Source organism: Pinus tabuliformis, chromosome 8, assembly GCF_031772625.1.
Source record: "Pinus tabuliformis cultivar Carrire ecotype Pingquan chromosome 8, CPIR1, whole genome shotgun sequence".
Taxonomy (NCBI): domain Eukaryota; kingdom Viridiplantae; phylum Streptophyta; class Pinopsida; order Pinales; family Pinaceae; genus Pinus; species Pinus tabuliformis.
In genome coordinates this window covers 1,424,959,182-1,424,982,072 of record NC_142294.1, presented here as the reverse complement: position 1 = coordinate 1,424,982,072, position 22,891 = coordinate 1,424,959,182, and the positions used below count along the sequence as shown (strand labels likewise).

At 32.3% G+C, this 22,891-nt stretch overlaps 1 protein-coding gene across 1 annotated transcript; it reads left to right on the top strand.

Moving 5' to 3' along the window:
• Positions 1-6,657: 6,657 nt before the first annotated feature.
• On the top strand, positions 6,658-7,164 carry LOC149240962 (pathogenesis-related protein PR-1-like). The gene has a single exon (XM_089370390.1). It carries the CDS (start codon positions 6,658-6,660, stop codon positions 7,162-7,164), a length of 507 nt encoding a protein of 168 aa, XP_089226516.1.
• Positions 7,165-22,891: the final 15,727 nt, after the last annotated feature.

Sequence of the window (22,891 nt, the reverse complement as noted above, 5' to 3'; positions counted from 1 at the left end):
ATTTGGTTAATGATAATTTGTTTACATTCTAATCCATTATTATTATTTTTAATATTACATTCCGGCTAAAAACAAAATTAAATGAAAACCATATTGATTTTTTAAGTAACAATAATATGTTAAAAGGGATCGTATAAATAAGTTAAAAAGAATATATATATATAGAAAAATAAGTTTGGCATGATTCTTTGCATGTTGAAATAAAAAGGAGATATTGATTTTAGATTTTTTGATTTTATAATATCTTTTTGGGTTTTTTTTAAGGGAATTGACAGTGCGGTTGGTTTCATAAATATGTGATACATGGTCAATAGCTTTATAACTTATTTTTCGATTTTTATTTATTTATTAAATTAAAATTTATAAAAATTATAAACATGTTGAAACCTAATATTCAATAATACAATATCAATTTTTATTTATTTATTAAATTAAAATTTATAAAAATTATAAACATGTTGAAACCTAATATTCAATAATACAATATCAAAAACAATTTGATTATCAAATAGGTAAGAAATACTAAAAAAATTTATATAAATTATTTAAATATTTATTAAATGTAAAATAAACGACAAGTATGTATATTCATATTTATGCAATAGAAGTATTGTGTAGTGTTTTGATTTACATAGAAATAATGTCAGTGAATCAATATTATAAAATGAATGAAATTGTTCATATAAACCTGAAATTTTAAGTTTATGGTAATATTGTAATTTGCATAAAATAATTAAAATTTAAAATTACCCTGTTTTCTAAAATATTAAATAAAACATCAAAAATAAAAATAAAAGACTTGTGATTATTATAAAAATAAATAAATAAAATTAAAAAAAATATGATTTATAATTATTGTAAAATTGTAATTTAAATAAAATATTATAATTAGTAATATTGTGGAGTTTTTCTTTTTATTTTTACATTGTATTTAATGTTGTAAGTTTATTTTTAATAATTTTATTTATGTCTATAAGTATATTATTTTTACATTGCATTTGATGTTATAAGTTTATCTTTAATAATTTTATTTATGTTTATAAGTATATTAATATTGAAAAGAAGGTGTTAGATATAAGTACATTTATATTAAAGTAAGGGTGTTTTTTTTATAAATATTAAATGTATGTTTAAGATTTAATTAAAAAAGTATTTTCATCATTATAATTTAATGAAAGTTTGTGATTAATTTTATTAAATTGCTTGTGTTTGATTAAATTACTAACTTCCAATCTTAAAATTTTGATCTTTGCCAACCTTATTACCAAAAATTGTCTTTCTTGGTTGCATTAGTATCTTAAATCAATTGGAGCTCATCCATCATTTCATTTATATAGTTAGGCTAATGAAAATAAAATATCATTATTTAGATAAATATCATATATATATATATATATATGTTAACATTTTCTCCAAAAAAATTATTGTTATTTTAATTTATACCTGAAATACATTTTAATCTATTTAAATAATTATTTAAAATAAATAAATAAATAAAATTTAAATTTTATAAATATCATAATTAAAATATAATATAAAAATTAAATATATAAAATTTAAAACTATAATTAAGAATATACTAAATATGATAAAATTTAATAATATACTAAATATCATTGAGCATTATTTTTAAAAGAAAGAAGAATAATACTCACCAAATGTGATTTGAGATTTTAACAATATTACTCTTATAATAAAAGGAAATAACCTTATATAATAATTTAATTTGAAATATAGTTTGTAATCACAAAACTTAGTGTATGAAGTAATGGTGATGTATACATGTGGGATATCTTTTTCTTAGTTATCATTATTAATTTATTTAATAACGATATTTTGTATTTCACAAATAGTTTAATTGGTTAAGTTATTTTTCTCCACTTTTTTATTTTTATTGATTTCTTTCCAATCATATATTAAAGTGATTAATATCATATGGATACCTAATAATTATGCTTTTTATATCATGCCATTTTATATAGGTGGTGTCTTTTTTTCCTTTTTTAATTAATTGTATCCAAATCAAAGATTATGTTGTTTAATATTTTATACTTTCCATTCATTTTGTTTATTTAATTTATTATTTTTTCGTAATACATTTTCTTTCAAAAGATTAATAATAAAATTTGTGTTGATTTTGTAATATAACTTTGTTATTTTTTTGTCTCACTACTTCTTCAGATCCCTAAATCTAGTATCTATTTCATAAGTTGAGGTGGCATCTCATTAAATGTGAATAGTTTCGTTTCCTCTCTAAGTTAATTTTAAATTTTGCCAACTTTTCCTTTCCTCGTTCTAATAAAACATTGGAGATATCATTTAATTATTGCTATAGTTTTTAGTTGTACTTTGGTAAAAATATTTTATATCCTTACCACTCTCTACCGCCCAAAGGAGTAGGCCTAGTCTTCCATGTATACTTCCATCCTCTTCTTCTCCCATCTTTCGTTTATGCCTACATGTTGTCTACATTCATAGTTGTTTCCTTTCCTACCCGCTATTTCCCATCCTACTTAATGTATCTATTTCCGCCTCTCTCAACCTTCGAAAACCCTCACAATTATTTTTTTAAGCATTCCTCTAGTAACCAAATCTTACCTCCTCAAGTTCAAGAATACTAAGGATTGCATCGTAGATATATGAAAAGGGAAAAAGTTAATGATTGGCTTACTACCCGATGCTTAATATTTACCCCTATTCTTACCCTAATATTTACATAGCACCACTCATCTGTCCCATAGTTTATTATCCTCCATGGAATTGTTGTTATCTATCTCCTATCAATTTCCATATATATAACAAATTGAGGGGGGCTGCAAATCCTCTAGCTATGACGCAGTCCCAAGAAAAAGTATGAGTTTTTTTGTCAAGCACGGAGCTAAAGAAAAGATGAGATATTTGGCCGTCATTATCCATACCACTTTGTTTCGCATGTTATAGTTAATGCTATATTGGTGTGGTTGGGTTCTATATTGTAGAATTATTCCAAAATAGGGATGTCACTCCCTTGGGATCCCCATTAAAAAATATACTTACCATCCAAGACCTTGATGAGATATAAGTACATTGTATTCATTTCTTCTTGGGGGAGTTATCTGGGATAGGTTGATTCAGAGACCCATGTATGATCTTGAATATTAAATCTTTTCTAATATTTATTGACCTTATGCCATCCAAATTCATGCAATTTTAGTTTTACTTGTGAAAATTGTAGAACAATCTCTAGTTTAGGTACTTGCTAGCAACTACTAAGCATATTGTTAGAATGATGGTTTTTCACCTAATCTAATTTCCCAAAAGGAATTATATTGAACCATCATTCTAGAGGCTCAAGAATTGTTCCATTTAAGTGATCTAGATTGAGCTTTACCTAGCATGATGATTTCGTTTTTTGCAGTATCATGGGAATATTTAAATTTATAGATTTTACTCCATATGCCATTATAACTTTTGTTCAAGTGCCACAATGTATTCGTAGCTAGATCTTTTCTCATTGTAAATGAATTGCTAATCCTAGACCATCCTACTAGCTTACGTAGACAATGAGAGTCTAAGATAAATAGTGCCTATTCTCACACTTTGCTCAAACCTCTTCATAATAAACCATGCTAAAGAGATAAAATAGTTCTAAATATTTTGAAAAAGACTTCTAGGGAAAAAAAGAAATATAGGGGCATGCATTTTAAGATATATTTGGTAAGGATGATTTTATCAAAGAGGCTGAGTGAGCCAAAGGTTTAGTTATATTTTTTTTGTTCCAGCTTGGAAAGAAATTCCTCTTGGGAGAAATTTTGAAGAGTATTGTCGAATAGAGTAGTTCATGGGTATTTTGATGGAAGGGAGCCTATTTGGGAGCTAAGGAGTCTGGAAATATGATGTTGAATAGTTAGGGGTGTGTTGAAGAAAGAATGAGAGATTTTCTTTGCTTAATAAGAGTAGTTGAAGCCAATATAAAAGGTCCAAGATTTTCTTAAAGGATGAGATTTCTTTAATTATGGGACAACCTAAAGGCATAAAATAATATACAAGTAAAAGGTGAGAAAGGGGATATAGAGTTGAGTGAAGTTTAAAACCTTTGAGAGGGGTAGCATGAATCAAATCTTTAAAAGAGCCTCCCAATCCCTTGAGCAAGAATAAATATGTACATGGAGATATGATCTCAATTTTTGATGAATCAAGAAGGGTTGAAAGTGTTAAAGGGTGATCTATTGACAATGATAGAGAAGAAGGAAAAAGAGAGAAGGTTTCGGACCCAAGTTATCCATGATGGATGGAATATGAAAGCTATAAAGAGTTGTTTATAAAATCCCTTCTCTAATATGTCATAAACTTTGGACATGTTGATCTTCATTATCATGGTTGGGATCTTGTTGGTTTCTAGGAAATGTGTGGTTTTATGGGCCATAATAATACCATTGAGACTTTGGTGTTATTCCATATACCCACCCCATTTAAATCAGATATGTTGGTGCAAGATGGCCATAATTGTATTACCAATTATTTTTGGAAATAATTTTTAAAATCATATTGTACACAACTATAGGCTTCAATTTATTAAAGATTATTGATTAGGTCCCTTACGAATAAGAGTGATAAATGAAGAATTGAGATCATGTGAGATGTTCCCTAAAATCCTTGTGTTCGTGATAGAATTCAATATATTTTTATTAATAACCATCTAACATGCTCGAAATAATTCCAAACTGAATCTAGCAAGCCTTGAAGCATTACAAGTAACAACTGAGTACATCATAATTGTTATATTTTCATAAGAGGAAGGGTGGGTAAGGCTTTGATTCCACTTACAGGAGACCAAGTGCATGATTATTGACAAGATGGAATCAATTATTCTATGTCTATCCACTATTGGTTCAATAAGGATTTGACTAAAATGTCCCTTTTATTATTACACTTACTCATCACACTTTTTGTGTTTTCACCATGTTGATTTGTTTTCTCGTTTCTTGTATTAAAAATGGATTTGTAAATTTGAATTCCTAAGCCATTCTTTTAGCCATCATATTCTAGATTTGTATTTTCACAATATTTCTTCCCGTTGCTCCATACACATGACTTCCTATCATAGGTGTTCCTCTTGAGCTTCCAATTCTATTTTATATTAATTTTGAATTATGCTAACTTGAAGAGCCTCCATATCTTTCATATTCTAAAAAAATATTACTTAAGACTTTTGTATTCCATTTTCTTAATTTTTTGTTAGAATTCTTTTAATTTCTATTGAAGTTTGTATATGATAGGATCTTAATTAAGATTTATAGATGTCCAATGGATCTAAATATTTGATAGGAAATTCATTTGATATAAAAAAAATCTCTCAAAATTGAAAGACATTGGTTTAGTTAAAAAACCCAGTTTTACTAAACTATTATTTCAGTCTATATAAAATAAAATCTTTAAGAGAATCATCCTGATTTTTTTTATCTTAATAAGAAATAATTAAGTTTAATAACAATTTGATTGGAACCTCCTCACTTGTTATTCCAACTTATTTATCCATACTTAATATCCATTGACAATTTGAATACCAACTAATTGTACTTGAACTCACATATGAAATCCGTGAATGCTCTACCATGAGAGTCTAGTCTTCTTAACCCTCCTTTCTTGTGTTAAAGGGATGTGAACATGTTGAAATCACGTCCAATTAGCCAATTATGTTTTAAGGGCATGTTACCCAATAGCCTTAAAGGAGTCCAGGAAGGGGACCTTAAAAGATGGGTGGGTGAGTCTATAAGCACTTGCAATCTACCCATAATCCAATTGATAGGGTTTGAATGGTTTAAGGTTGCAATCTACCCATAATCCAATTGATAGGGTTTGAATGGTTTAAGGTTGCATTACTACAGCAAAGTGATACGGGGCTGTGGTTCGAGAAGCCTATCCATGCATGAAATCTTTTGAAGATTCGCAGGATGTTACTCTAGTTGGAAATACCGAGAAGAAGCACAAAACACATTCAAGTAGCGCATTCCGCGTCCTTCGGCCGCCCGCCCGCCGGCTGGAGCATTCCGCTTGCTAGGCGTGTAAATAAGCAATGAATATCTAGATGGAATTTGCGATTCTTTGTCAAACCACAAACCGCCGTTCCTCAATGTGCTGTCACCGCTATCTCCCGCAACCAAAGTCAAACCCCGTTGCGCGTTACTTCCGTAGGAAGCGTGAGATAAGATGTCTTCCGTGCATAGGTGTCCAAACATATATCGCCTGATGTGTAAAATAGCGCCGATTTATGTAGAAACCACACCTGAAAATTAAAAACGGATATGCCACAACATTTATTTCTGTCTTTATATCTTTCCATTTTTTATTTTTTATTTTCCGTTTAAACTGTATTGTTGAGCGGATATGATGTCGGCACTATGTTATCCCATCCCATATATCTTACGTAACGCTTACATTTGCGGTCCCAGCTGAAATTCACGACTTCTGCGCTCTTATCACAAGTCTGCCTTGACTTTCTGTTAATAGTCTACATCAACGTTATATAAACAGGTTAAGTGCATGCAGATTTTAACATCTTTTCTTCAGCGAAGAATTCCCTCTGTAGTTGTAGTCAAGGATATTGCCGCTGCATCCGTCCAGACCTAGCCGTTACTTTGCCACTGATCAGGCTTTTTTTTCATTGCTGTTATTAAAATGAGCAGGCGATTGTGTCTAATGGTCGTAGTCGCTGCCTTACGCACTGTAACGAGCAGCTTACAAATCGTTGCAACAGGTGCGGGCATTAGTGAAACGATTCAAGCATTTTTAGTTCCACAGAACAAGGCAAGGAGGGAAGTGGGAGTTCCTCCACTGAAGTGGGACGCGATGCTTACAAAGTATGCGCGTACATATGCAAGGGAAAGAAGGGGCGACTGCCTCCTCCAGCATTCCGAAGGACCTTTCGGAGAGAACATATTCTGGGGAAGCGGCGGCCGCTGGAATGCTACAGATGCTGTTGGTGCATGGGTGGATGAGAGAAAGTGGTATAACTATGGGAAAAATAGTTGCAGCTCGGGGCAAGACTGCACCCACTACACTCAGATTGTTTGGAGAACAACCACTAAAGTTGGATGTGCGGCCATCAAATGCAAGAGCGGTGACACCTTTATCACATGCAATTACTATCCTGCTGGCAACTATATTGGTGCCAGACCCTACTGAAACGTCCAACAATTAGCACTCATTCTCCGTATTGGATTTACCAGTTTCCCCTTACAATGATTTCATTCTTTCAAACTCCTGCCAATATTCATAATTATTCAATTTTCAATCGTATTGATTCATGATTATGGGATGTAAGTTGTTCCGATATTTGAGCATCACATAAATGATTCGCATAATTTTCTACTGCGGATCAGCCTTAACTGACCATTAGCGAACCCGCTCTATTGTTTTGTTTGGGTTTTGTTTAATTAATGAATTGAAAGCTCATAATGAATTATACATTACTTATACGCAAGGGTTGTAATTTACTGCGTAGTTTTCTTTTAATAGTTGGAACTGATAAAAATTATTATTGAAGGTTTATGATTTAAATCTGTAAACAAATGGGTAAATTTCTCAAGGGTTTTGTTACCGTGTACACACATTTTAAATTTATAATAAAATTTTACGTATATTTACTTTCATAGGGGTGTTTATTCACTGCGTGTTGGGTCGGTATTTGCAAAGGCGGCAGAAAGGCCTACGGGGTTCAATAAGGCTGCCTTTCATTGTGATTTTCCTCTGCTTTAGGATAATGAATTGTACAAACATAAATGTAATTGAGTTGTTCGTTTTGTGGGGAATAATCTGGTGTGAATTGGAAATTCACCTTACCTTGTTTTGGTTTGGGTTTGGAATTAGAAAAGTTCGTTTCTTTTTGGAAATAATTGGTTCTCAACCGGAAATTCAAAATATTTTACTTGGTTTTGGTTTGGGCTTGGAATTAGAAAATTTTCGGGATTCAAGTTCATCAAAATCCTTTAGATATATATTATGTTAGTTTATTGGTTTGATTCAAATGACTAAAGAGCAACCTGCGGTGTCGTTTATTAATTGTGGTTTCAATGCTTTTTCTGGTGTTTGGTTGTTGTATTTTTTAAAATTAATAATGATTTTTTAATATAAATTAAAATAATTTTATATTAGTTAGTTTTCATAATTTATTTTTAAATTTTAATAATATGAAATATATTATAATTGATATCTATTAATAACCATTTAGTTTATATCGCTAGTAACCAACAATATTTGAAAATATTATATTTAATAAGATTTTTTTAACACGACCAATTCTTAGATATATAGCGTTAAAATATATATCCTCCACCCAAACTCAAATATATTGCAATGGACTTCGAACGGGCTTCTGATTTATTTCACATATCTAACGTCTCATGCATTAAGTTCATGAAACATTTTCATTTGTACACACTTTGTCATTTGTGACCATCCCCACAACACTTTCTCTGATTACATCGTGTTATGCTTTATTGATTTCGATGATAATGGTTATGGTTGGTGTTTGTTGACATGAAAATAATACATTTTTTCCGAAATTAAATTGATAACTTAAATATAAAGATTTGGGAATTAAATTGGTGAAGAGGTTTAATGTTAATAGATAGTTTAATATTCATTGATGAATAATTTATGAATGTCTGTGGAAAAAAATAAAATTATATCTAATTTAGTTTATTAATATATATATTTTTAATAAATTCAACTTTTAAATCTTTTTAATAAATTCAAGTTTTAAATTTAAGATTTTAGTAATTTATCTTTTTATTTTATTTAAAATGAAAAATTATATATATATATATATATAATTGCATTTTGTAAAATATATTAGCAACAAAAAAATTAATAAAAAAAATATTTTAAAAGTAAAATTTAAATATTAATTAAATATATTTAGCTATAAGTTCTACATTTTTTTTAGGAAGATATGTTTTAGATTTTTTAATAAGATATTTTTTAGGAAGATAATCTCTCGATATTTTAATAAGATATTTACAGTAAGATATTTATAGTTACAGAGTGAGATCCAAATTTATTGTTATAATTATTTGTATGATGCACGAACATTACTTTATGTAAAGGGGTTCATATAGATTTTGGAAAAAGAATTTATGTTTTGTATAAATTAGAACCTAAGAGAATTTGTTGTAAGGCTAGCTGTCTTGGTTCTAGAACATTTAGTGGATAGGACATTTTGCTCAAATGGGCTTATGATCTGATTAGGAATATTATTTTTGTTGTGCTAAGATCTTCCTCAGATTATAAACAAAATGTTATTAATGTGCTTAAGGATTCATGATTTTATTGCAAGGGAAAATGAGTTTTTTATGTTAATTTTATGAACAATTTTAACATAAATAATAAATTGAACAATAACACATAAATGTATAGAATATCACCAACAACACATCACAATAAGAACCTGATGAAGGATTTCACCCCTCTTGGTCTACGTCTCCTTAGTCTGGCTACCAATGGCTTGTGCCTCTCTATTATGATCAAAAGTGTAAAAAAATGTGTTTACAATGCTCAAATTCTTATGCAGCCTGCTCCAATGATTCCCAAATGTCCAAAAATGGCAATATAGCCTCTTTTTGCTCTCAATTTGGTCGAAAATTGAAGAAGTTATGACCTCTCCTACTTTCCCCACTATTCGCTCCACAAATTGCCCAAAATCTCGTACCAAAACCTCATTTTCATCTAGATTCCCACTAATTGGCCACCAAATCTGCTGAAATCCACACGAATTTGTTGAGCTGATAATTTGGCCGTCGAGGCCTAAAAATGCAAAAATTAAGGTCATATGAAGGGTCATGTGCCCAGGGGCTAGCCCCCGGCTCTAACCCCTTTCCTCCAGTGCTATCCCCTTTCCTCCAAGTGGTTGCGTAACTGCTAGTGACTAGGAAGCGGTGTTCACATGGCGGTTATGTCAACGGGCTGGCCTAACCTTCAAACTTCACGACATTCAACTTCAAATATTCCACCCGAACCTAATGGTTAAGCAAAAACATATGTGGTCTATTGGAAATGGGCTATTTTGTGTGTTGGGAGGTCACGGGTTTGACCCCCGTTGCCTCTGCCTGGACTTAAAACAAAATTTTGGTGGCCTCTCGGGCTGCCACATGGTGGCCTTCAACTGGGCCACGTGTCAACCCATGGTTGGCCACAATTCCAACCAATAAGATTGTGCTAATTTCACCGATAATAAAACGACACTTGTCAGCACCTCATTCACCAAAATAAATCATTGACTGGTCAAATTGCACAGTGAGCTCTGCCACCTCAGCACCCAGTCAGCAGTACGGATACACAGTTAGCAGTACAGATTACTTATTGGGCCCTCCTTTTTTTATTTGAAAATTGGCATGTTTGGGAAAGTGAACATAACTCGTTTCTAGAGTCATACAAAGTCCATTTCACGTGAAATGAGTTGTGCCAGATTCAGGATAACGAGAACTACGTGGTCGTTTAGGTTCCATACTAATTCGATAACTTTGAAATTTGATCACCTGATATTTCCTCCCCACTGGAAGCTTTTTGGACCCCAAAATATCACTTTCATTTGTCTAGCAGGTGAGGGTACAGTTCCCTCACCATTACAATCTCGATCCATGTGGCATTTGAAGGATTTGTTCCCTTTAGCCCCACTTGAAGTTAATCCATATTCCCTTGTTTTGAAGACCTTGTTCTTGTATCAAGGATGGTGTCTTGTTGTATTTCATCAAGTTATTCAGGAGAAAAATCCTCTATGGAAGGAATTTGGAGATTTTCTCTTTGTTCTTCAATCAATGTAGGCTCATAGAACCTTAAGTTCTCAACATCAACAACAACATAATTTGCATATATGAAGGCAAATCCAACCTGAAGGCATTGTTACCAATCTTTTCCAAAATTCTGAATGGACCATATCTAATTGGTTTTAGTTTTTTACCTTTTCCTTGGAGCCTCTCTTTGCTAATGTGAAGCCAAACTTCATCATTGACTTGGAACTTGTGATCTACACAATGCTTGTCATGCTTTTCTTTGTACTTGCCTTGGCTCTTTTCAAGTTGTTCTTGAACTTTTTGGTGTACCAATTGGATTTATTAAATGAACCTTCTTTCTTTGTCTATGTCACTATGACCATCAACAGCAACATCTTTCCCAAAAATGAAATCCAAACGAGACTTGGGGAAGTATCCAAAACATGCCTCAAATGGCAATGTTTGAGTTGAAGAGTGCTTGACCTGGTTGTAAGCATGTTGAATATAGTGCAAATGTTCATCCCACAACTTAGGATGCTTGCTGCAATACCCATGAAGAGGATGTATCATTGTTCTGTTCGCCACGTCTGTTTTACCATTTGTTTACGGATGAACTGATGTACTCATTTTTAATTTGGTGTCCATGAATCCCCACAAGATTGACCAAAAATTCCCAACAAAGAAAGAATCTCAATAACTAACAATGGATGTGGGCAATCCAAAATGCACCCATACATTCTGAAAGAATAACTAAGCAAATTGTTCAGCTGTAACTTGCTTTTTACATGGCATCAAAACACACATTTTCTTGAACCTACCCACAACTACATACAAATAATCATGACCTCTTTTTTACAATGGAAGACCTCCTACAAAATCCATAGAAACACTCTCCCACGGTCATGAAGGAACCAAAAGTGGTGTGTACAATCCTAACTTCCTATTGCTAGGCTTACTGACTGCAATTAATGAACATCATTTAATAAAACGTGACACACTTTCAAGCATACGAGGCCAATAACAATACCTCTGTAGATGTTCCACCGTCTTACATACACCAAAATGAATAGAAATAAGAGAAGTATGTGCCTATCTTATGATGTTAACTCTTTCTCCCTATAGAATACAAATCTTGTCAAGATGGTACAACAAGTTATCATGCAAAAGATAATCCAATTCCTCTACTTGGTTACCTTGACTCAAGCTTGCATAAACATCCTGAAATTCATTGTCTAATGCTTATTTCTCAATATAACTTTCATACAAAACAAAATTGTGCGTGAGTAAAGTAGTTGCACTAACAATAAGCCTAGAATGCATATCAAGAAAATTATTGTAGATGTATTTCTTATACCTTATTAACACATGAAATTGTTGAAGAAAACCCATCCATCAGAAGTGCCTTGATTGTTGTAACTTTGATTGTGATTGAAGGTATTGCAATGGTTGATGATCAATGTGAATATTGTTTCCTTAACCATCAAGTAGTGTTTCCACTTTTTCACACTTTTCACCAATGCATACAATTCCTTGTCATAAGTAGGATAGTTAATTACTGCACCATTGAATGTTTCTGAATTAAAACAAATAGTATTATCATGTTGCATGAGGACTACATCCATGGCGTAGTCACTAGCATCGGTCTGAATCTCAAATGACTATCTCAAGTCTGGAAGTGAAAGTACTGAAGCTAAACTAATCTTTTCCTTCTATGCATCAAATGCCTCTTGTTGTTTGCCTCCCCACTAAAAAATCGTTTTCACACTTGTCAATGCATGCCAAGGAGCTGCTATAGAAGAAATGCTAGCAATGAATTTCCTCCAATATTGGCTTGCTCCCAAAAAACTTCTTACATTAGTAACTGTCTTGGGCCTTGACCAATTCAAAATGACATCAACCTTGGAGAGATCTATTTTCAATTCACCTCCTCCAACAATATGACCCAAGTAAACTAAAGAAGTTTTTCCAAACTCACACTTTGACATGTTTAAATAAAATTATCCTTTCTTTAATAAATCAAGTACTTTTCTCACATGCATGACATGTTCATCATGAGATTTACTAAAAATTAAGATGTCATCTAAGTAGACTATAACAAACTCATCAAGAAATGGCCTCAACACATCATTCATCACATGCATGAATGTAGTAGGAGCATTACATAAACTGAAAGGCATAACTAGCCATTCAAACAAACCTTGTTTTCTTTTGCATGTTGTCTTCCGAATGTCTCCTTCAACAATTCTAATATGATGGTAGCCACTCCTTAAGTCCAACTTAGTAAAATACTTTGCATCTTTCAATTGATCAAGTAAATCATCTATTCTAGGTAGTGGGTAATGGTTCTTTATTATAAGTTTGTTCAATACACAGAAGTCCACACACATGCACTATGTTCCATCCTTCTTTGGCACCAAAACAATAGGTGAACCACATGGTGAAGAAGATGGCCTGATGATCCCTTTATCCAACAACTATTGAATTTGATTTTTAATTTTTTATCAACCATATTCATATATAGTTAAATATTGAGAACCATGGTAAACAATGTTCCTCCATGCTCATGCATAATCAACCATAGTCAACCTTTGTAAAAGAAGATCAACGATTCCTAACCATGGTCAAACAAGATTGACCATGGTAATCATGGTCAAATATGGTCATCAAGCTAAACATTGTCAACATGGTCATCCATGCTCTCATTTAGTCCACCATAATCTATCATCTACCTCCCTAGTCAATCATGGCAATCATGGTCAACCTAAGGTAAACCAAGGTCAACCATAACCAACCGTATTCAACCAAAATTAACCTCAGTCAAATAAGGTCTACCTCAATCAACCATGGTCAACACTCTTCAACCATTAATTTGACCATTATTGTAACATTAATGTAACATCAACCATGGTTGACAAGGGTTAGAAATTGTCAGCATTAATATGACATGAATGTAACAATGTAAAAATCATCAAAATTAATGTAACATTGATAGAATAGTGTAGGATAAATATAATTTCACATTAATGGTTGACCACAATCATCCTCTGTCAAACATGGTCAACCTTAGTGAAATTATCTTCATCCCCAATCAACCTTGTTAACCATGACCTACCATGGTCAACCCTTGACAACTTAACCATAATCGACCAACATCAACCATAGTCAATCATGGTCTACAAATTCACCCCGCAAACTTTGGTCATCTGCTAGCATAACCACATTATTAAATATGGTTGATACATATCATTAGACAACGTTTTTCTCCTCTTATATGCAAATCGACATATGAAAATAACATCAATTAACTTATAGCAACCACATTTACTAATGTAGTTATGCTAGTTAAATATTTTATTAATAATAATATGTTTAATTATAACACATTATCTTAAGAGATTCATGAATTAAGAGGATCAGATAAATATAATTTTGACATGATGCTGAAATAATAACAAGATATTGGTTTTTGTCTTTTACTTTATACCTTTCTAAATATGTTTATTTTAATTTTATGTTTTTTTTTTTTTCAGATATATATATAGGAATTTGCCTGATTCCAACCACTATGACTATAATTCCTTGTTGGGCCATTTCCATCCATAACATGAGGCAAGGGTTAGACATTAGAATATTTGAACATATGACCTTATACTCACATTTACTTTACATTTTCACAAGCTTGCATAGTAAGCTTCTAAAAAAATTAATGAAATTAAATAAAAATTCATAAACAAAATAAAATAAAATAAAAACTTGAAAATTACTTTAAATAAATTTATTTTAATAGTAATTGGAGGTTAAATATACGATATGCATTTCTATTCATATTAGTGAAATAGATGCACAATAATGATCTCCTATATTCTTATAAATTACTTGGAATTAGTTAAAATTTTAAAATTAGAGAGTATTATAAAATGAATTAAATGTATGAAAGTGTTGATATAAGCAACTCACGGGGATAAAATAGATGGTGACATGGTGTTTTGTTTAGCCACTCTATGGTGTAAAGGTAACTAGTTCAAAACTCTACGGGAAAAAAATCAACCATAGTAAGGGTTAGTGTGTCGTAGGATGAGTGCTAAGTTGTGTTTAATAATTAAAAAGTAAAACAAATTTGTATTATAAAATATGATACTAATAAAATAAGATAAATTTCTCATTGGGGGTGAGTGTTCAGGCGGATGATAGGACAAGGGGAATTACTCCCCACATACATGACAACAAGAATGCTCAAGACAATTAGTAAATGGGCCTGATCAACATTCTCAATGCAGACAGTGGTATAAAGAACACGTGATATGGAGGCATGGTGACGGTGGTAAGACTAGAGATGAAAGTTTGAGAGACAGGTTCTTCTACGTAGGTTGAGGGGTGTCTCCACAGCTTTAGTTCTAGGCTATCTCTAGAAGGGGAGGCTCTGGCCTTAATTCAAACCACATTTAGTGTTGCATGCTTGTTTAGAATTCAAAGCATGACCACGATTTTGGACCATGTTGCACAACAAGCGACGTGTCGATAGGAATGGAAAAGTTTGTGGGTTGTGAGCTTCTCTTCTGAGTCTATTAGGTATAGGAGGAGTGAGTTTGTTGTAGACCATAAGAGTGCACTTGTAGCACCATTGTTTCGGCATGTGGTCCCTATCTCTTATCTATTTTTCCTTTGGGTCACATTGAAAAGCACCTATCTAAGCAATGCTAATCCTAGAAGCTTTTTTAGTCATACCGCTTATCTGTTGTGTTATTGACCATTAGTCGTTACGACTTTTTTGTCTGTCAACTTGTTGGAGGTAGAGGAGACCTACACTCCTATCCTTCTTGATGTTGAATCAATGGTACTATTAGCCTATTGCAACTCATGCTTGTTGAGTGGGTTTGCTTCTAGAACCGATACACCCTCCCTTGTCTATAGGTCAGGTGGAGGGACACGTTGTTTCATAGTGAGGGGTCAGAGACTCCATAGATGGTCTGTCTCAGAAGTGTCAATTGGGGATTTGAAATGGGGTGTCAACACTATCATAATGTTACATAAGCGAGGTCGGCCACGACAAGGATGAGGTCACCCGGGCAGAGGGATTCATGAAGACGATGGGTAGTTGGTAGCCCCTTCTAGAAACTCAGCTAGTCAAGTGGACTTGACATCTCCCTTCGAGTCTATTAAGGTGAAAATTCATCTCCTCTAATACTTTGTTGACCAACTTGCTTAGACGCAACATGAGGATAACACAAAGTTGGTCAATTTTATTGCAGATATTCTTCACAATGAGAGTGGATTCTTGATCGTTATGCTTCCCTTCAGAGGGCTCAATGACAACTTTAGGAGGACATGGACAGTTGTGAGTCCCACATGGCACTTGTGGAATCTCACATCCATGAAGCTTTCCACTACCCATATGATAATGCCAAAGCTCCAAAGGCAAACTCTCCTAACCCAATTTAGTAGTTAAGATGAACTATGGTTTTTCTGTATTTTCTAGATAGATTTTGTGCCTGATGGGTTATGGATACATCGAGCCCTTGTTTTACTTAGTTGCTTTTTGTTTTATTTAGCTTGTACTTAATGACCAACAAATCTAGTAGGAGTGAGGCAATTTTTTATTTTTAGAAGGGTTTCCCATGGTGTATCTTTTTCATGATTTAATAGAAAACTATCAGCTTACAAAAAAAAATAAAATATCAAAATTAAAAATAAATGGTTTGTAATCAGTGCAAAATTTAAATTTAAATAAAATATTATAATGAGTAACATAGTGGAATTTATATTCCCTCCTTTTCATTTTCATTTCATTATGTAAATTGATTTTTGTTAATAATTTGAGTTGTGTCTCTATATTGAAAGTAGGGTGTCACATTTTATAGATTATACAAATATTACATGGATGTTTGAGATTTAATAAAAATTAATAATCTTGATCATTAAGGTTTAATGAAAGGTTGTGATTAAATTTATTTATTTATATCAATCATATTACTAATATGGTTGAGCTAGTAAAATTGGTATATTGGTGTTTAGAAAGATGAAATAATATATCTTCACAAAGATGATGATACATAACTAATGAAAGCGTGTGATTTTTTTTTAAGTTACTTTTATTTTATAAATGGGTGTTTAGGACTATTTGTGTTATTAAAGGTTTTTATAGTAATTTAGCTCACTTCCAACCTACTCTTTGAATTATTTACAATGTTATTGTCAAATTGTCTTTCTTGTTTTTTTATTTGCTTAAGTCATTTAATTTTACTAATAAAATTAAAATAATTATATTTAATAAGAAACAAAATAATTATATTTAATAAAAGGCGAAATAATATATCTCTTCTAAAAATTGATTAAACAAAACTAATTAAATAATTTTGATCCTAAAAAAATTATTATTATAATTATTATTATTATAACAATAATATACTATTTTTTGTTTATTATTAATTGAAGTAAATATTTTAACATTAATAAAATCAAAAATATAATTTTTTAAAATATCATAATTAAAATAAAATAAAATTTGATATAAAACTGAACGTTTAAATATTTTAAAATAAATTAAAAAATATAATTAATATCATAATTACCCCTGCACACAGAGGAATAACACATTTTTTTTTGTTTATTATTAATTTAAGTAAATATTTTGAAATTAATAAAAACAAAAATATAATTTTTTTAAATATCATAATTAAAATAAAATAAAATTGACATAAAACTGAATGTTTAAATGTTTTAAAATAAATTAAAAAATATAATAAATATCATAGTTACCCCATAGATGAATAACACATTTATTTATAAAGTACTGATAGCGTGATTTTAGTAATATTACTTATATAAAAAACAAATAACATTATCCCCGACAGGACTTGATTTTTTTACAATATTACTCGTACAATAAAATTAAATAACTTAATTGAACAACGTCTTTTGAAATATCGTTGCCAATCATAAAAGTTAGTGTATAAAGTAGTGGTGATGTATATATGTGGGATATCTAAAGTAGCGGTGATGTATATATGTGGGATATCTATTTATTGGTAGGCATCATTAATTTACTCGACCATCATGTGTTTTATATCACACTCTCTTTCGGTTAGGTCACTTTTATCTTTTTCTTTCATTTTTAAGGTTATTACTGATTTTTATTTTTTTAATTCCAAATCACATATTTGCATTATTTATTAAATTTTATAAAATTTTATGTTTATATAATACTTTTTCTTTCACAAAATTGTTAATCTCTTACTACAACTCTCTCATCTTCATACATTGTCTCACTAGTCCTTCATATCCTTACATATAGTACCTATGTCATTAGGCAAGATGTCATCTCAACAAGTGTGGGTAGTTGTTTTTTTTTTAATTGTAACCTAGTTGTTTTTTTTAATTGTAACCTAATTTTCAATTCTCTAAACTTCCCCTTTCCTTTCATTGAGGTTATAAAATATGCTGATAACATTACAATAGTTTTTAGTTGTAACTTGATGACATTATTTGATATTTCTATGTATAGTATGTAATGTTATTAAATTAATAAATAATAATAATTAAAAAATTAAAAAATTCAATATGAGATAAATAAATACATAATAATTATAATAATAATAAAATAATAAAAATATTAATAATAAAATATTAATAAATAGATAAATAAAATATGAGTTACACAAACAAAATCAAAAAATTCGTAAGAATAAATTTATTATTAAATTAAGATGACTAAATGAAAGTAAGTTTCAAAGTGAATCAGTATGAATGATAAATATTTGATAAATTATATCATGGAGAAATAGGATAGAAGGAATTTACAAATTTTCAATTAATAATAATATATGGTATCACTCATACTAATTCTGATTAAAGTGGTATGATAACGTGAACATAAAAGAATACTTATAGATATTTGAGGTGGGTGAACAGAAATCAATCAAAATGAATAACCTGTCCTGAGTAAGTAAGTATTTTTTTTTAATCATTTCAGTCATATGTGGTAATTAGAGAATTTACGATGGTGGGAAATTTCAGGTGATTTCAAATTCAAAAGACCAGAAAACAACGCTCTGATACCATTGTTGGGAATTTTTCTGGTAAAATTTCAAAAACAAAATCACATAACAGAGAACAATCCTCTGTTTCAAACACAGGATCTTTAGCACAGCAGAAACTTAAAAAAAATTATTTGCAGCTAACAGAGTTCTCACACACCAACAAATTTCTACTCATTAATAAAGACAACTGTTGTTTACAAACTTCTTCCTCTCTCTCAGAGGGATTCACCAGGAACATTTGAGTTCCACACAAAAACTACTCTGTCTCTCCTTTTGAAAGGATTTACACTGCATTACAAATAAAACTTCTGTCTATGCTCAAGAGATCAATACACTGCTGTGTGGAAATTACACGTCAATTTTTCTTACGCTGCCGCGTTCTATTTTTTACTTTGCACTGTTGTGCATTGCAATTCTCTTTACACTGTGTGCATTTTCATACGCGCTATTGCGTTCTTCCCACTTCACTCACACTAACTCACAAAAAAAACATTACATATATATATATATATATATATATATATATATATATGACAACAAGAAAAAAAAAACTTACTTCACATTTTCACTTACCATGCTCCGTAAAATTAAAATCCTTACCAAAACTTACCAACCCACAGTAAATTGCATTTACTGTTTTACTGACATTTACTGGCGGTCAATAAATGTAACTTTCACTTCACGTAAAATTCATTTGCTGCTGGCCTGTACTCAACCATTGACTTCATTTAGATCGCATCGCAGAAATCGCATTTGGCGGAACACAAAAGTGGAGCACACACACATTAGTGCGATCTGCGATCGGATCGCATCACACCATCGCAATCGCCAGAAAACACAGCACATAACGGAGGGTGACAGGATGAGTTTGCGATTTGCGATATGCGATAGATCGCATCGCAAATAAAATAAAGCTTCAGTTGAAATTATTATTTCAACACTCCCCTTTAATTTCAACTGCTGGGTTATCAATCATACCCAGACGCTTCCTTAAAAACTCAAAACTTTTCTGGTCTAATGGCTTGGTCAGAATATTTGCAACCTGTTCCTGAGTCCTGCAATGTTGTAAAACGATTTCTCCATTTTTCACCAATTCTTTGATGTAGTGAAACCTTGTATCAATGTGTTTCGTTCGCTTGTGAAACACAGAATTCTTGGACAATGCAATCGCTGAACTATTGTCGCAGAAAATCACTGTTGCTGTTGCCTGCTCTTGGCATATACTTTTTAACAGTCTCCTCATCCAAACCGCTTGACACGCTGCTGCTGTAGCTGCCACGTACTCTGCTTCTGCTGTAGACAACGCCACAATTGGCTGTTTCTTGGAAGCCCATGAAATGGCTCCTGAACCCATGTGAAAAATGTAACCGGATGTGCTTTTCCGATCATCTCCACTTCCAGCCCAATCGCTATCGGTGTAGCCAACCAAATCTGAATTTTCTGAAAAAGTATACAAAATGCCAAATCCTTTTGTACCTTTGACATACCTCAGAATTCTTTTTGCTGCCTGCCAATGTGCCTCTTTCAGCCTCTCTATGAATCTGGAAATTAAGCTAACAGCAAACATTATATCAGACCTAGTTGCAGTTAAATACATAAGGCTGCCAACTATGCTCTTATACAAGCTAGGATCAAAATCCTTGCTGTTGTCCTCTTTGTTGAGTTTTAATCCCATTACCGTGGGAGTGTTTGTTGCTTTGCATTTTTGCATATTAAATATGCTCAACACATCATTTACATATTTTGCTTGAAAGATAAAAATTCCATTTTCATTTTGATCTACTTCTATTCCTAAGAAGTATCTCAGCAAACCCATGTCAGTCATTTCAAATTCCTCTTTCATGACTGATTTGAAGTTTTCAATGAGGTAGTCATCATTGCCTGTAAAAATCACATCATCAACATATAAGACAACAATCAGAATCTTACCATCCTTTTCTTTGATGTAGACGGTGGGTTCTCCCTCACATTTGTCAAATTCATTTTCCAGTAGATAGGAATCTATTCTACTGTACCACGCTCTTGGCGCTTACTTCAGCCCATAAAGAGCTTTCTTCAATCTGCACACTTTGTGCTCTTGGCCTTTCTTCTCATAGCCTAGAGGTTGTTCAATGTAAACCTCCTCCTTTAACACTCCATTTAGGAATGCCGACTTCACATCCATTTGGTAAACTTTCCATTTGTTTTGTGCTGCTATGGACAACACTGCTCTCATGGTTTCCATTCTTGCAACCAGTGCGAAAGTCTCCTCATAGTCTCTCCCATATTGCTGCTTGTATCCCTTGACAACCAGCCTTGCCTTGTGCCTTTCAATTTTGCCTTCAGCATTGCACTTGGTCTTATAGACCCATTTGACTCCTATGACTTCTTTATCTTTTGGGAGCTCAACCAAATCCCATGTCTTGTTTCTTTCTATGGCTTTCATCTCCTCATCCATAGCTTCTATCCATTTCTTATCTTTAATTGCCTCTTCGAAATGAATAGGGTCATCAACATGACAATATAATGCAAACAAAGAATTCATTCCTTCATTATAAATGTCACTCAAGTTTCTGAACTTCTTACCTCTTTCACTTGGTGTGTAAGTGCTTGAAGATGCACTTGAATTTCCTCCTTGTGGTGTGCTTGGAGAAGCACTCTCATTTCTCCTCAAAGGTGTTCCTTTCTGTCCTTGTGTTGGCACTGATGTTTGGGGATGTATTTCTACCATCTCCTCATCATCTTCATCATGAGACAAACAGTTTTTAACATTAACTATTTTCTCTATGCTTCCATCCCAAGCTTCCTCCTCAATAAACTGAACATCTCTGCTTACAAAGAACTTCTTGGTAGATGGGATATACAGCCTGTAACCTTTGGATTCCTCACTGTATCCAATGAAGATACATTTCTCCCCTTTGCTGTCCAACTTCCTCCTTAGCTGATCAGGAATGTGTGCATAGGCCACACATCCAAAAAATTTCATGTGGGTGACTCCTTGCTTTCTCCCACTCCATGTTTCTTCTGGCACTTTGTTCATTATAGCTTTTGTAGGACACCTATTCAAGATATAAACTGCACAGTTTACGGCTTCAGCCTAATAATTATTTGGCAAATGCTTTGCCTTCAACATACTCCTCGCCATATCCATAATGGTTCTGTTCTTCCTTTCAGCAACTCCATTTTCCTGCGAAGTGTACCTTGCTGTAAATTGCTTGTGAATTCCATTTTCTCTACAAAAACATAAAAATTCTTTGGAGATATACTCACCTCCTCTGTCTGTTCTCAAAACTTTGATGCATAACCCACTTTGATTTTCCACAAGTGCTTTAAAATTTCGGAATTTTTCAAACACTTTACTTTTATTCTTCAAGAAATAAACCCAAGTCTTTCTTGTAAAATCATCAATGAATGTTAGAAAATATTGGCTGCCTGCTAAAGATGGGGTTTGCATTGGTCCACAAAAATCTGAGTGGACAATTTCTAAGGGTGCTTTCGCCCTTATGCTTTTCCCGCTTGGAAAACTTTCTCTGTGTTGTTTCCCCAATATGCAGCCTTCACAAAGGCTGTCCGGTTTCTCTATCAATGGTAATCCCCTTACCATTCCTTTTCTACTCAACAAGTTAAGGCCTCCAAAGTTGAGATGTCCAAATCTCAAGTGCCACAACCAATTTTCATCTTTTGGTTGGCTTTGGAAAGCCTCTTGGGTAACTGCTGCCATTGCATCTTTGTTTTTCAAATCTGCTCTTATTCTGAGAGGGAACATCCTGTTCCTCGTCATCCTCACTTCAGCAATGCATTGCTTGCTGGGTGCTCTATCCATGATGGTGCATACATCATTCTCAAAGAAGACAATTTAACCCTTTTGAACAAGTTGTCCAATACTCAAGAGGTTACATCTCATTCCAGGAACATAATAGACATCTGTTATGGTTTTCTTTTCACCTTGCTTTGTAAATATTTTAACTTCTCCTTTACCCATAACAGAAATTTTGCTATCAGTCCCAAGTGTGACTTGTGACTTCACACTTTGATCTAAAGTAGAAAACAAAGCTATGTTTCCTGTCATATGGTTGTTGCAACCGGAGTCTAGAAACCATATATCTTCACTATTTGTTTCAGCCATGT